Source organism: Delphinus delphis, chromosome 5 (genome assembly GCF_949987515.2).
Source record: "Delphinus delphis chromosome 5, mDelDel1.2, whole genome shotgun sequence".
NCBI classification, from domain to species: domain Eukaryota; kingdom Metazoa; phylum Chordata; class Mammalia; order Artiodactyla; family Delphinidae; genus Delphinus; species Delphinus delphis.
This window is the reverse complement of record NC_082687.1, coordinates 4,720,092-4,734,405: the sequence shown is the minus strand read 5'-3', so window position 1 is coordinate 4,734,405 and position 14,314 is coordinate 4,720,092. Positions and strand designations below refer to the sequence as shown.

Sequence of the window (14,314 nt, the reverse complement as noted above, 5' to 3'; positions counted from 1 at the left end):
AACATTTAACAAACACATTTATATTAATATAAAATATGCCTCTACTCTTAGTTTGCCAGGTTACTAAGAGTATATTACACTTAGTAATATGTGATACATTTCATCAGATTATGTTTTTAAATTTAAATTATATTTGTCATTCTCATTTGATATTCTAATATATTATATCAGATGAATTGATTTCTTAACTAAATTTCTACCAAATCCTTTTTTCATTCCAAGAGGATTCCTGTCTATGATCAAACTTTTAATATCCTGGTGAATTTCACTTGCATTTTATTTGTCATTTTTGTCATTAGTGAAAGTATCCTGTAATTCTCTTTGCTTTGCTATTATTATCACTTATTGGCATCCCTTTTGCTGACTTTACAAACTGAATGGGAACGTTTCCATCTTGATCTATATTCTAACAACACTGAATACAACTGGAATTGTATAATTCTTGAAAGTAAATACTTTTTATATAAGCCTTAGACTCTAAGAGCATCTTGGGAGGAAACTGTTTTTGAAAGTGGTTTAATTAGCACCATGGTTATTTTTATTCAAATTTCTTCTTTACATTCAGTTTGGATATTTATAGTTCCTTGGAATTTTTATGATATAGATTATCAAATTTATTACCAAAAGATTCTACATTGATTTAAAATTATCATAGCTACAAACATTTCTTCTTTCTTCCCTCTTTCCTGACTCCCCATCTCCTCCTCTTTCTACTTTTTTCCTCTCTCTCTCTCTCTCTCTCCCTCATATATTTTGTTCAGCGATGAATTAATTAAGCCTATGCATTATCTTTTGGCCAAAAGTCTTTGGGTCCACATATTGAATTTTATTTTTGCATTTTTGTTGTTTTATATGAATTATTATTTTATTTTTTAAATATTTAATTTGTTGAAGGATTTAGTGGGTTTAAATACTTGTAATACATTTTCATATTTGCTTTATTGTCAGAAAATGTCTTAACAATTTATGATTATTGGAATATACTTACAGAATACAGAAAGACTTTCTATTTTCCAGTTACTTTGTGACTACTCTTGATTATCTTTCAAGAAAACTTGAAAACACTTCCTGTTTTTGTTACAGAACATTCATTATGAAAACACTAATTTAGTCATCATAACTGTATTATTGAACTTTGTGGGTTTTCCCTTCATTTTTCAAATACCGAAGGTGATGAGTGAAAGAAGCAGAATATGATGGTTGGTTTATAAATTTTGTATCTAGTCCTAATAATTTTGCTTCATATTTTAATACTATGTTTTTAGTTTATATAATTTTAAATTCATTATATAGTGCTTTGAATTTTACTTTATCTGGTATTAATATTACAAACCATGTATTTTTGGTACTTTCTCATAAATGATTGCATCTCTTAAAAATATCTGTCATTAGTCCTTTAAAATAGCAGTGTTTGCAAATTCCCTGGCGGCCCGGTGGTTAGGACTCTGTGCTCTCAATGCTGAGGGGCCGGGTTCAATCCCTGGTCAGGGAACTAAGATCCCACAAGTGGCAGGACGAAATAATAAGAATAATAATAAAATAGCAGTGCTTTGACATACCCGCTAGGGTTTGTACATGCTTTTCCTATGTCTGGGAGCCCGATTCCTACAACCCTGCCTGGGTTCCTCTTCTTCATGTTTCAGACTTCACCTTCACCATCACCATTAAGGACGTTTCCCCCAGTTTCACTGATCATGCCTAATCCACTCATTAAAAGCATTCACATTACTGTGTTCCTTTCTTTCATAACATATTAAATTTGTAATTTTGAAATTACATGATTTGAATCCAGTTTTTTTTTTTTCCCCCCTCAACTAGTGTATAAACTCGATTAGCACAGAGCCTGGGTCTGTTTTATTCTGTGTATGGTAGCGCTGAATACAATGCCTGGCACACAATTGGCACACCATATTCCATCGGTGGAGATATGAGTAAACATAGGTCTACTTACCTTTGTTTATAAGCCGGAAAAATAAAATTAGTCTAATCATGGCTCCATCTTTCATGAGCCTATAGAAGAAAATTTAATCTCCTGTGTACCATGTAATATAAAAGACTTTCTTGACCTTGTCAGGGTCAAATTCTCCAGCTGTATCTTCTATCAGTTTTGCCCTCCAAATATAGCCAATTACTTAAATTTCACTGAACACGTTGTAACGTGTCCCATTGATATACCTTGAACATCTCATGCCTCCTGCGCCCGGCATCCCCTCGTAAGCTTGGGTGGCATCATCTTGCTTGCGCATCAGCAACCCAATGAAGTGGTCCCTCCACTGCCCATTGAAGGTGACTATCCCGTCCTGTCGCTTGCCACCGAACCTGATATTTGTTTCTCTAATTGCACTTATTACATATGCTTATAATCATTTTTAGCATGGTTCTCTCCTTTCTCAGGTCCATGTTCTCTCCTTGTGACTAGGATCTGTCCTTTTACATATTCATTGCAAGCACACCATAGGCAACAAGAGCAGCAGCACAAAATGTGCTCAAGGGATGCAAGTACCATGAATGCACATTTGAATAAGTATTGCCAAAGAATTCAAAATGCCAAGAATCTCAAAAAAATGCTTACTCTACAAAAAAGGATTTTTTATACTATGGTAGGTGCTGAAAACGGCATGACTTGGACCTCCACCCTCCAGCTAGGAGTGCTAGATTCCAGTCTTGGCTCTGCTACACTGACGATCAGGGTTTAGTTTTTAAAAAGTGATTATGTTTAATATGGTTAACATATGCAGGAAGTAATTAGATGTGGATGAGCTGTTCCTTTAGTTACATTTTCTTTTTGCCAGTATTATTCTGCTTTGAAAGTATATAAGTACACCTGAAGCTAATAGAATTGTAAATCAACTATACTTCAAAAAAAGAGAAATTATATAGTATTAGATAAATTTGGATTAGTAAAGGAATCAGGCATTTTGTTGAGAATATTTTTAATTGGTATTTTTCTTTATTTCTGTCTTAATATTTTAACTCTATGTTGATTTAGTCCCTATACAGTATTTAATAACCTGTTGTCCAGGAATAATTTAATATGAAGCATTATTGTGCATTGAAATAAACAAGATATATTTGGATATATTTTATTATGCTGGCTTAAAAAGTGAAAGCATATACTACTTAAAAATAGGCTATTTCTGCGTTCAAAATCCTGTATTTACAAGAACTCATCTTGCTCAGGAATATTACATATTATGTTGAAGCATTACTTATAATTAATGAGAATTCTAAAATTATAACTGTTTCAATTAGTAACTTTTAACTAAGCTGTCAAATAAATAGTCTTTACTAATGTGTGTTCTAAAGATATATTTTATTAAAATTAACTTAAATATACCATTATTTTCAGTGATACATAAAATTTTTTTTGTCTATCAACAAAAATCTTTATTCCGAAGAAGAATTGGCTATTTCAAGACATGAATAGAACATTATTATACTCCCAGCATTTTACTGTTTTATTAATATAGATTGTTGAGTTCATCCTCACTATTTTTATGTGCATGTTCTGCCTTAGAGATTGTGACCTCTTTAATAGTTATTTATATTACTATGTAATTGAATCACTCTTTACTCATTTTTCTTTTTCTCCTTTTTCTTTTAAACATGCTGCAGTAGCTAACATATTATGGAGAGAAGAAGGTAGTAAATTCCATTATTTTTTATATTATTGTGATTATTTTGCTTAACTTTTAGATGTATTGACTATCAGTTCTAGTAATTGCCTTATTCATTTTTATTTTGGCTCAGTATTTTTATTTGATCATAAATCAGTATTCTTCTGTACACTGCTACCATTAAACATAGTTATAACTCCTCATCAGCTTGATTTATTTTTGGTATATAATCAGGAAGTTATATTACAATATATGGAAATGCTTTTAAGAGTATAAAATTAAAATTAGTCAAATAAATGAAAGCAAGCTTAAACATAATTTATGTAATAAACCGTGATTTAGATTAGAAAAAGAAGAATTATAAAAACTATTGCCTTATGAAGGGACTATAATAAATTATTTTAGAAAATAGTTTATAAACTTGAAGGACATGGATTCAAATCCAGTCTGCACCATTATGTAACCTAGGGCTTTTCTATGTCACAAATTCCTCATCTCAAAAATAAGGGTAGTTGTTAATTCTCAATAGGGTTGTTTTATCAACTCCTTAAATATAGTCTGCACTCAATAAATGCCATCCACAGTCATTTATTATTGTCTTTGTTTTTCTTAATTAGTCACAAAGACCAAGAGGAATGTGTTTGCTGTAGTTAAATTCTTAGGAGAAAATTATCGATAAGTCATTACACTCCTGGTACGCAATGGCCAAAATAACTGCCTTCAGGATCCATCCTAGAAAAACTTTCTCTTCCCCAGTTATAGCTTCCTAAAATTATTGAAGCAGAATAATAACAATATCAGTAACCAGAACACATTTATTGAGCCCTTATAATGTGCTAGATACTGTCCAAGTATCTTAGAATATTTAGATCCATTAAAATTAGTAAAAGATGAGCATAACACTTTATTTTTTTTTTTGTCCTTGGTATTTCTTGCTCCTCAAATCTTTTGTAAAGGCTCCTTTAAACTCCAGTTTACTTAAGAGGTTCTACTGTAACTGTACCTTCTCATTTTATTCCTTTCGGATATTTCACATTTGAACGTACAAATGTGATCATTACTGAAACAGATATGACATGATTAACATATGGGTTAGACATTTCTTTATACTCTCTTCCTTCTTGAGATTAAACAAATATTTCTCTGGGTACCACAGATCTAGCTTTGCTGGCTAATTGCTGGGAAAATTTGAATGAGTCATTTTACCTCTCTGAGCCAGACTTTTCTAAAACAATGCTTGAAATACAGTTTGGGACTCACCTTGCAAATCTGTGATATGTATATCTCCTTAAAATATGTGAAACAACTCTTCCTTATAATTTGACCTTGATAACAGTCATTAACATTATTAGTTTATAATACTCATTGATATGTAATAATAATATAATATTCTTCAGACTACCCTTAAAAGTATAGGAGACCTGCAGATTAATTAAAATCACACTGAGATTCATTATATGAAATCATTTTTATTTATTTAAATTTTTCTTCTGTTAGTCTTTGAAGATGTATGTTCTCAATAATTATTCTCCATCAATCAGTGATGTGCTTACTCTTCATGACTTTGACACAGAATATGTGCTTGAGAAATCATAGCTATTTAGTACATTTTGCAGGTAATTTTAAAACTTATACAAGAAATGTTTTGGGGGAAAGCTTTTAAATATTTTATTTCATGTAGAGTTATCATCAGAGCATTTTGTTTTTTGAAATAAAAATATTTAAGATAATACATTTGAGATAATAATATACTTAGATTCATAGGAATCTGTAAATTACTTTTCATAATGCCACAGTTATCGGCAAGGCATTACAATTAGAAACGATTGCATGTAATAATAATGGTGGCCAGAGATAATAGACCAGCTTGAGGAATCACTGAACCCCAACTGTGTGTACAATTATTTCATAAAAAATAATTAAAATAATAAAGTTTCCAAAGCCATTTTCTACCTCTGTTTTTAAAAGATAGGATAATAACTAATATGAACAACATTTTTCTGTGGTCCATTTTTATTTCCACTCTAGCAGTGCTTTCTATTTGTATGCTTGTGTTCTTACCAAGGCCAAGAGAAATTTATCTCAAGGAGAACCCATTTAAGAACTTCAAGCATTTTTAGATGAATAGTAATGGAAAGAGAGTTTAAAATGATAATACCTCTCATAATGTCATATGACTTACATGCAAGTGTAAGGTCTATAAAATTTTGTTTAACTGAAAAATTATTTTTAAATGTATACATCAGAATCTGGCTTATCCAGGACTTTGTGAGCTAAATCAGCTTTACTGAATTTCGTGTATATTATCTTATTAATCACATGGATATTTAAGCATGAAATAGTGTCCTCTGTTTCTGAGTTCACCTTTCAGTTCTTTTCTAGCCGTGATTCAAGTTAGCAGGAGTGTAAAAATACAATGTTTTCAAAGAGAAGTATCTCACTCATTTACTGACAAATATTTTAAAGAGCCTACTGTATGTAGAACACTTTGAAAGCACTGGAAATATAAAGATAAGAACTAGTATCTACTCTAAAGATGTTTTCAATCTAGTAAATTAAAGGCTAAATCATTCTTATTGTCAACTAATTTTACTACCTATATGATTTCAAAATACACATTAAAAGATTCAGTAGGATTGGGTCTCTTCTACAATATTTTTTATGATGTTATCAAATATAATCTAATAAAGTATTTCCTAGTATTTATTTAGTAGACAACAGTTTGGGTATATGTTATAAGGTCTAATGAATTAAAGGAACTTAAAACATTTTATTCACTGCAGGATTAAGCTGAACTTCTAAATATACTACTTTCAGGAGAGATGTCGGGTGATTCATTACATGACACAGAATTTTCTAAATTTATTATAACATGAAATTATTTTGATGAATATCTATAGAATCAATATTTAACTGAAGCTACTGGCTTGATGTGACATCTAATGATTTGAAAGCAAAAATATGTATATTGATATTTCCATATTTATAAAAATTGTCTCTTCTATTCTTTATAAATATTTATGAATCTATTCACACATAAATATGGTATAGAAATGGTTCAAATAAATTTCTATATTAGTTGGGCTAATTAACACCAACCAACACCAGGTACAAGTAGACATTACAGTGAAATCTTGCAAAAAAGTTTACATGTTACATCATCTGATTAGCTTTGTGAACTATAATATCACCAAAGTGGGGGAAAAGGAATAATCGGAAGCAGGTCAGCTCTTAACTCCTTTAGCCTGAGATTTTTCACATTTTGTTGTCCAGACCATTACATGCTGCAGGGGAGCATTGGAGATATAGGAGCATGCATGCCTGCTTAATGAGCTACTTGAGCCTCCTGTATAATTATTTTTAGAGAAAAAAAACTGCTGAGGTTCTCAGGACCAGATTACTGTCTCACAATAATATTGGTGAAATAGTTAAAATGAAAAAGAGTTTTCAGAGGGTAAGGCTTCTAAATTCATGAGACTTAGTGAGTCATATAATTGGGTGAGGCAGAGACCACGCCTTCTAATGGCTGGCTGAGATGCCATCGCCCAAGTGATGAAAGCTGTCAATATTTTCATTTGCAACTTCCCTACCTTCTCTGATGAAAACAAATGTCAACATTTTAGCGCTTCAAATTATCTCATAAGCCTGTTTTCAAGTCAAAAATGAATCTGACAAGAGATAACCATTTTCAGATATATGTGTATACACACACGTATGCATATATGTATACACACATATACATGTGTACATATATAATTATACATATGATTTCACCTAATATAAACTACATAGCAAACAAATACTCTATTATGTTATAAACTTTGCTATGTTAATCATTAAATGTGAAATGAATCACGTAAATTTGCATTCAAGTTTTTCAGCATATCTTTGGAAGTTCAGGAAATTGAATTCTGACTTAAAAGAACTGGTTTTAGATAATATCACGCTGACCAATATATAATGTTCATACAGTACCCACTTTCCTGGATTAATAGTGGCTAATAAAGAGCTTAACACAATCACTCCCAGAATATCTGCTAGAGGAATGACAGAGGAAGTCCGTCTAATTTTAGTTGAACATAACATAGAAATCTCATGGAGGTGTGATGGTTTGGTATTGTTATGTGTGTGAAAAGGATTTTAACTCCGAAGACAGAGGTACAAAAATGGGAACATTCATGAAACAAAAAATCCCTCCCTGCTGAGTTATTCAAGGTGAGAGATGCAATATAGACCATCTGTTTTTGCCTATATTTTTCTTCAGCTAAAAAAAAAAAAAATTTCTTCTATATTAAAAATATGAGTAAGTTTAGGATCACTTGAAAGGGAAAAGAATGATATAATATCAACTAATAAAGGCCTTTAACACCAAACATTGAATTATCTTAGATTGGTTACCAAATCAGTGCTTTGTAGGATTATACTTTGCCATTGATCATAATTTAAATGCTAAAGTAATGGCGGTTTAAGTTAGAGGAAGGCAGACATCAGGACAAAATATTTTTGTTATTGACTTAAATATTCATCCAATAATCACACATTAACCAAATGTTATTCTTGATATAAACGATGGAATATATATGTAATTTATAATACATAATGTAACTATATTATCATGATACACTGTTGTTCTTGAGTAGAAATCCTCAAAGGATTGAGACAGGAATGTGAATTACATACATTTTTTTCTCAGTCCATCTCATGTATTTAAAGGTGCAGTATTGGTTGAAAAACCCTCTGGGAAATACTTCTCCCTCATGAGACTGCAAGTAATTCTTGCCATGTCCTCTCTGTATAGAAAGAAAAACAAAGGAGAAGAAGAGCTCACAAAGAAAAAACAAATTATGGGTCACTTTTTTGTGCTACTATACTGTGTTAGATTAACAGTCGACCTGGAAAAGACAAAGTACCTGTGTCTGTCTTCACAGGGGATGAAAAAAGACAAAACAGCACATAGTCCTAATCTTGACCGTGACTAGAGTGGTAAAGCTTTTACTGAAGTCAGGAGCTTTTGTAATAAACTGCAATAGAAAGCATCAGTGAGGAGAGAATGGTAATTGAGACCTACATGGTTGTCAGACTTTTGGGGACTCAAAATTATTGACAACTCCAAGAGCTTTTTTTATGTGGGTTATTTCTATCCACTTGTATTTACCATATAAGAAATTAAAACAGAGAAAATTAAAATATGTATTTATTTGTTTTAAATAACCCATTACATGTAGGCATAAATACCACATTATTTGTGAAGTTATATTAAATGAGGAGACTCACTGTTGTACATTTTGCAAATTTTTAAAATATCTGACTGAATAAAAGATGCTGGATTCCTATATTTGCTCCTGCATTGAACTGTTGTGATATCACTCATAACATCATATGTCAAGTAGCCTGTTGAGAACTACACTCCACATTTGGAAGCATCTAATTTGTGAGAATGAGAGAGAAAAATGCAAATGACATCTTAGCATTATTATGAACATAGTTTTGACTTTGCAGACCCTCTGAAAGGATCAACTTTGAGAACGGCTCTACTAGAAAATCAGGTTGCTCTTTTAGCAGGCTCACACATTCGTAGAATTCAATCTCATAGAAAACTGAAATGTACTAGTAGTATATCTCACAGAGTAGCTTTGAGGAAAACAGGAGGACAGTAATCACATTTTGGTTAGATGCCATTTCACCATTTTTTTCCCACTGATGTTTCAAAGAAGACATAATGTCAGTCATAAAAAAGAGGGACAGTTACCATTTCTTGAACTCATAGTAAGAGTTCAGGTCACTCTGCTACATGTTTTCCTTTGTCCATCTCAGTTACTTCTTACAACAGCTGCATAAATCTAATTATTTCTCCCAATTTGAGATGGAGAAAGTACAGCACAGATATTACATGGGAAATAACCTTCCCACGATACAACAGTGACTTCTATAGTCGTGATTTACCTCTGAGCTGTCTGAATTCAGAAAATTAAGTTTATCTCTCTTTGTTATATTCTCCCACACCAAAATAAAAAAAGGTTAGGGCATGGAAACTTAATAGTTATAATGAACATACACAGATATGTTATTGCTTCCTATACAGATTAAGCTAACAAATGCCCCAAAGTGAAAATCAGCATGTGTCTTCAATTACCACATCTCAAGCATCAGGTAATTCATATCATTCTGTGCCTAGTATATTCAAAATAAATTATAATATTATAGCAGCAAATTTAAAAGGATATATATCTGCATCATATATTCAGATTATAAATTCTGCTGCTAAAACCTAAGTAGTAATTGATGAACAAAATATGTCTAGCAAGAAAATAAATGCAAAATATCCCTCGTGTAGGTAGGGAAGAGAGGAATACACAGATGGCTCTGAAGATAAACCTTTATTTCATAGCGGAGCGATTGATACATAGGTGTTCAGTTTATCTTATTATTTTAACATATATTTATACATGATACATTGTTGGCATTGCTATTTCATAAACACTAGGGAGTTATATTCCCACCAAAAACAATAAAATGCAAAAGCAAACTAAACCTTGCATAACTTTATCTGTATTTTTCAATAACTTGTAACTGGGAAAGTAGCTTGTACTCTGTAAAAATGCTGATGTGTATGTAACTCATACTTTAAAAGGCAAGAAAATGCACTTTCAGTTTTGGAAGTGATTTGGATGGATTAAGCGAGTTTTAGAGGAAGATACAGCTCAAGAACTTTCATCTGTGGAATCCCACTGACTGTACTGTGCACAGAATATAGTAAAGTAACACAATAGAAATATCCATAGGAATAAGGGCAGGGAATACTTCAAGCAACTTTGCAAACTGTCTGGACTTAGAGTAGTTGTCAAGTTCAAACACATTCAGACTCCTGACTGTGGAGCAGAATTGTGCAGTACCTGAAGGAGAATATAGTGATGTTCATTAAAAAATGTTATGAGCTTTGTATGTAACTGACACAACTGGAAATCAGATCCAAGTTTCAACTACCAGTATTGTTAATTTGCTAGTCACTGATACATAGCGCACATCAACCTTCTGACAGTGTTTACACAGAAGCTTGCTAATACAAATCGATGTTTTGCCTAAGCAGTTTTTGTAAGTTTTATCCTTTTGGTATGGAATTGATCCCTCTGTATTCAAAGCTATAATTATAAATTGTAGCTGACAACTCTTAAATTTTATTTTATGAAGACATAACTTGAATTTAGTTCTTGCTACTTCTACTGTTCTGGAATATCTCATTGTAACATTGTTACATGTAATTTATAATACATAATGTAACTATATTATCATGATACACTGTTGTTCTTGAGTAGAAATCCTCAAAGGATTGAGACAGGAATGTGAATTACATACATTTTTTTCTCAGTCCATCTCATGTATTTAAAGGTGCAGTATTGGTTGAAAAACCCTCTGGGAAATACTTCTCCCTCATGAGACTGCAAGTAATTCTTGGAATTACTCACTCTGGAATTAAAATGCACAATTAACTGATAAAGATTGCATGTATTAAAACATGAGGACTGTAAAATATTTATAAAACAATAATAAGTCCAAGGGGGAAAAAACAAAAAACAATAATAAGATGTGTCAAAATAATCTGGATCATTTAAAATATATATGCATTATTAGAAATAATTTCACTCTGTATAAACACCAATAAAGTGATAATTATGATCGAATACATTTTCCTCTGAATCATAAGAATAGATGGTGACTTTTAAAATTAACTAGGAACATATTTAACAAAAATAAATGTGGCTTAAGTTGAATAAACAAATTTTTTTTTTTACAAATCAATAAACTTTTATTGTAATCCTCAGGCTTGACTTCATGGGCCTTGCAGGTGTCCTCAAGTGAAGTAAAAATTAAAAGTAGATGTTTTTAAAAGTTAAGCATTTTAAAGAACAATGATTTGCTCTTCAAACTATCAAGATTTCAGTATAATTGTTTATCTGTTGGTTCTCACTGAATTATGTGCGGTATAGTTATACTGAATAAATATGATTGTGCAAAGCAGTACACCTGGATGAGGTCCTCAGTTGAGGATCAGGAAAGGGAGAACTACATGCTCTTAGTCTGGACATGTTGGGACAAAGCAGAAGCAGAGGAAACAAAGAGAACAGGTGTGCAGTCATACGTGACAAGTCCCCAGGTGCAGACCACCGTGAACTCCACGGCATTCCAGATGTCTAATCTGTAGCATTCCGTACCCATGAGGTGTGGGTGTATAATATAAGTGAGATGAGTTTCTGAGATGTCACACACCCAAACCCGCCCTGTGAAAAGTAATTAAAAGTATGACTTAAATGAGATTTTTGCAAGACCTTAAATTAATTCAAATTTTAAACTGGAGAAATAGACCCCAAACTTTGTCAATATGAAAACTGATATGTAAGACCTCTAGTAGGATTATATTTACAAACATTATTTTAGGAAAATACATATTCTCCAAAATCTGGGGAACTTGGTCTTTTTGTTTCTAAAAGTCTCTATATAAGCTAAATTCCTGCAAAGAATGCCATTTTATTTCCCTTAGGGAACTCTAATAGAAATAGGATAAATACGATTCTTCAGAAAGCACTTTTATGTCTTAATCAGCACCTAAATTAAGTAGGGATGGTAGCAGACATAATCTAGGTATCAAAGAGTTTATCTCCATTTATAATTATTGTTAAATATGTGAAACATTTGTTGAATTATGTTAAAGAAATCACTGACTTGCAGGTCAGAGAGATGAAGTAGACTGTGTGCATAATGTTGCAGAGCTGCTTGGGCGTATGGCAAAGGTCTCACACGGTCTGCTTTAGTAGCATTATAGGACTTCACAAACTGATCTCTCACCAGCAACGTGAGGGGCACTGAGTTTGGGTTGTAAATGTTTCTGGTAATTTTATTTTGAACTTTTGAATGTGTTTTTACTCCTAAGGTCTGGGAATTGGGAACATGTTCTATGTGTTTTATGAAGATGGAATCAAAGTGATACAACCCATAGAATGTGAATTTCAGAGGCACATTAAGCCTAGTGAAAAGCTCCTTGGATTTCAGGCAAGTATTTTAAAAATTCCTTTACAGTTTTATATAGTAATTTTGTTAAGTAGAATTGTATTTTGGAAATACAATGAAATCTACACGTGTATGAGACATGTGGGTAGGACAGTGTTAAAACTATGATATTGTCTGTTACTCTATGCAGGTTTTATACTTAAAGAGGAAGATAATATATTGTGTATTCGTAATGACCTGTTTGTAATTAAAATAAAGACACTAGAGGTGAAATATCAAAACTGAACACAGTATAAAAACTTCACCTGTTCCTTAATTTAGAATGTCTCCCATTTTGGCAGGCAATGGTTACTTTAACGTAATGAAAGAAAATAGCCTATAAATAATCTGATGGGAAGCTGAGGTATATTAGATGCTTTATAAATGTTGATGCCCATTTATTCTTCATCTTATTTTTTTCATGTACCTTTATGTAATTACATGTACTTACCTTTAACAGAAATATTTATTTTCTGTAAAATTTTGGTCAGCTTTCAGAAAATAGAAGAATATATGACAAAATGCATATTGCCTATACATACTAGGGACTGTACTTCTGTGCAGGATAATAAGAAATAATAATTAATTTTATATTGCTATGGCTATGTATATCTCCACATAAATATGTGTACACCAAAATATGTAATACTAAAGATACCCACGTTACCTTTGTGTTCCCACACAAGTACAGGCATGCACCAGACACCCAAAATAAGGTAAGATATTGGTAGACCTCAGAATGCAACCCTGTCTTGATACTCATTTTAAGGTTGGCATGGCGACAAGATATGAGCAAAATAGATATTAATGCCCTGGTTTAGATCCTTTACTTTCAACTCCTATTTTGAGCCTACCAGTAGCCAGTGTTGCCACATATTGACTTGTGGAGACAACAATTTACAAATTAAAGCCATGTCCTAGAATGAGAAAAAGGAAAAACATGAGAATGAGATAAGGTAGGCCAGCATCTCTCAGACACTCTGTAGGACAAAGCAGTCTAATGACCTCCTATTTTAAATAAAGGAAATGATTTAACTCAATATGTTTATGAGTGTTTAAAACAAAAGAAACTTTTTAATTTAAGAATATTTCACTTAAAGGCTAAATTACTGAATAGAATCATTACCATTTTTGTTAAACTATAAGTTTAACAAGTGTGAAAACACTTTAAATTGTACGTGCAGTTTTGTTTTGTTTTATAATCAGATATCAATACTGACTAAATCCATTTTGAATAAGGTGTGTGTGTATGTAAAGAAACACATATAAAAATATAAATATTTGCTTCTGATAAAGCAAGTCATTCAATTTTATGGCATGTGTATATTTTTATAAAAACATGGATGAGAAATTTGGGCTAACACACAGATATTGCAAATGTGGCATCAAAATAGTTATTTAAATCAAAGCAAAATCATTTAACAAAAGAGTGTTTCTGATTCCTACGGGATTGGCAGTGTTGTAGCTAGCTATTTGGAATCTAAAGCTGAAAAAGCAAGGAAAAATTGATGTGATAGTTTTGTGACATGTCTGGAATATAGGGATGTGAAGTTTACTTACCTGAATGTCTCTTTTTAAAACCTTTGATTACTTAAACTGCCTCCTAAAACAAGTAGATCGATCTCTCTCTCTCTCTCTCTCTCTCTCTCTCTCTC

The 14,314-nt window shown here is 32.0% G+C and overlaps 1 protein-coding gene across 3 annotated transcripts in view; it reads left to right on the top strand.

Annotated features, from left to right (window-relative positions):
* The window catches only part of FSTL5 (follistatin like 5), a 620,880-nt gene that overhangs the window by 519,740 nt on the left and 86,826 nt on the right, over positions 1–14,314 (top strand). For 2 of the 3 annotated variants that reach the window (XM_060011591.1, XM_060011589.1), the window contains exons 10-11: positions 3,616–3,642; positions 12,544–12,662. In XM_060011591.1, the coding sequence (XP_059867574.1) occupies positions 3,616–3,642; positions 12,544–12,662 (146 nt within the window). The remainder of the gene's footprint in view (positions 1–3,615; positions 3,643–12,543; positions 12,663–14,314) is intronic. The other variant, XM_060011592.1, reaches the window with a different exon arrangement.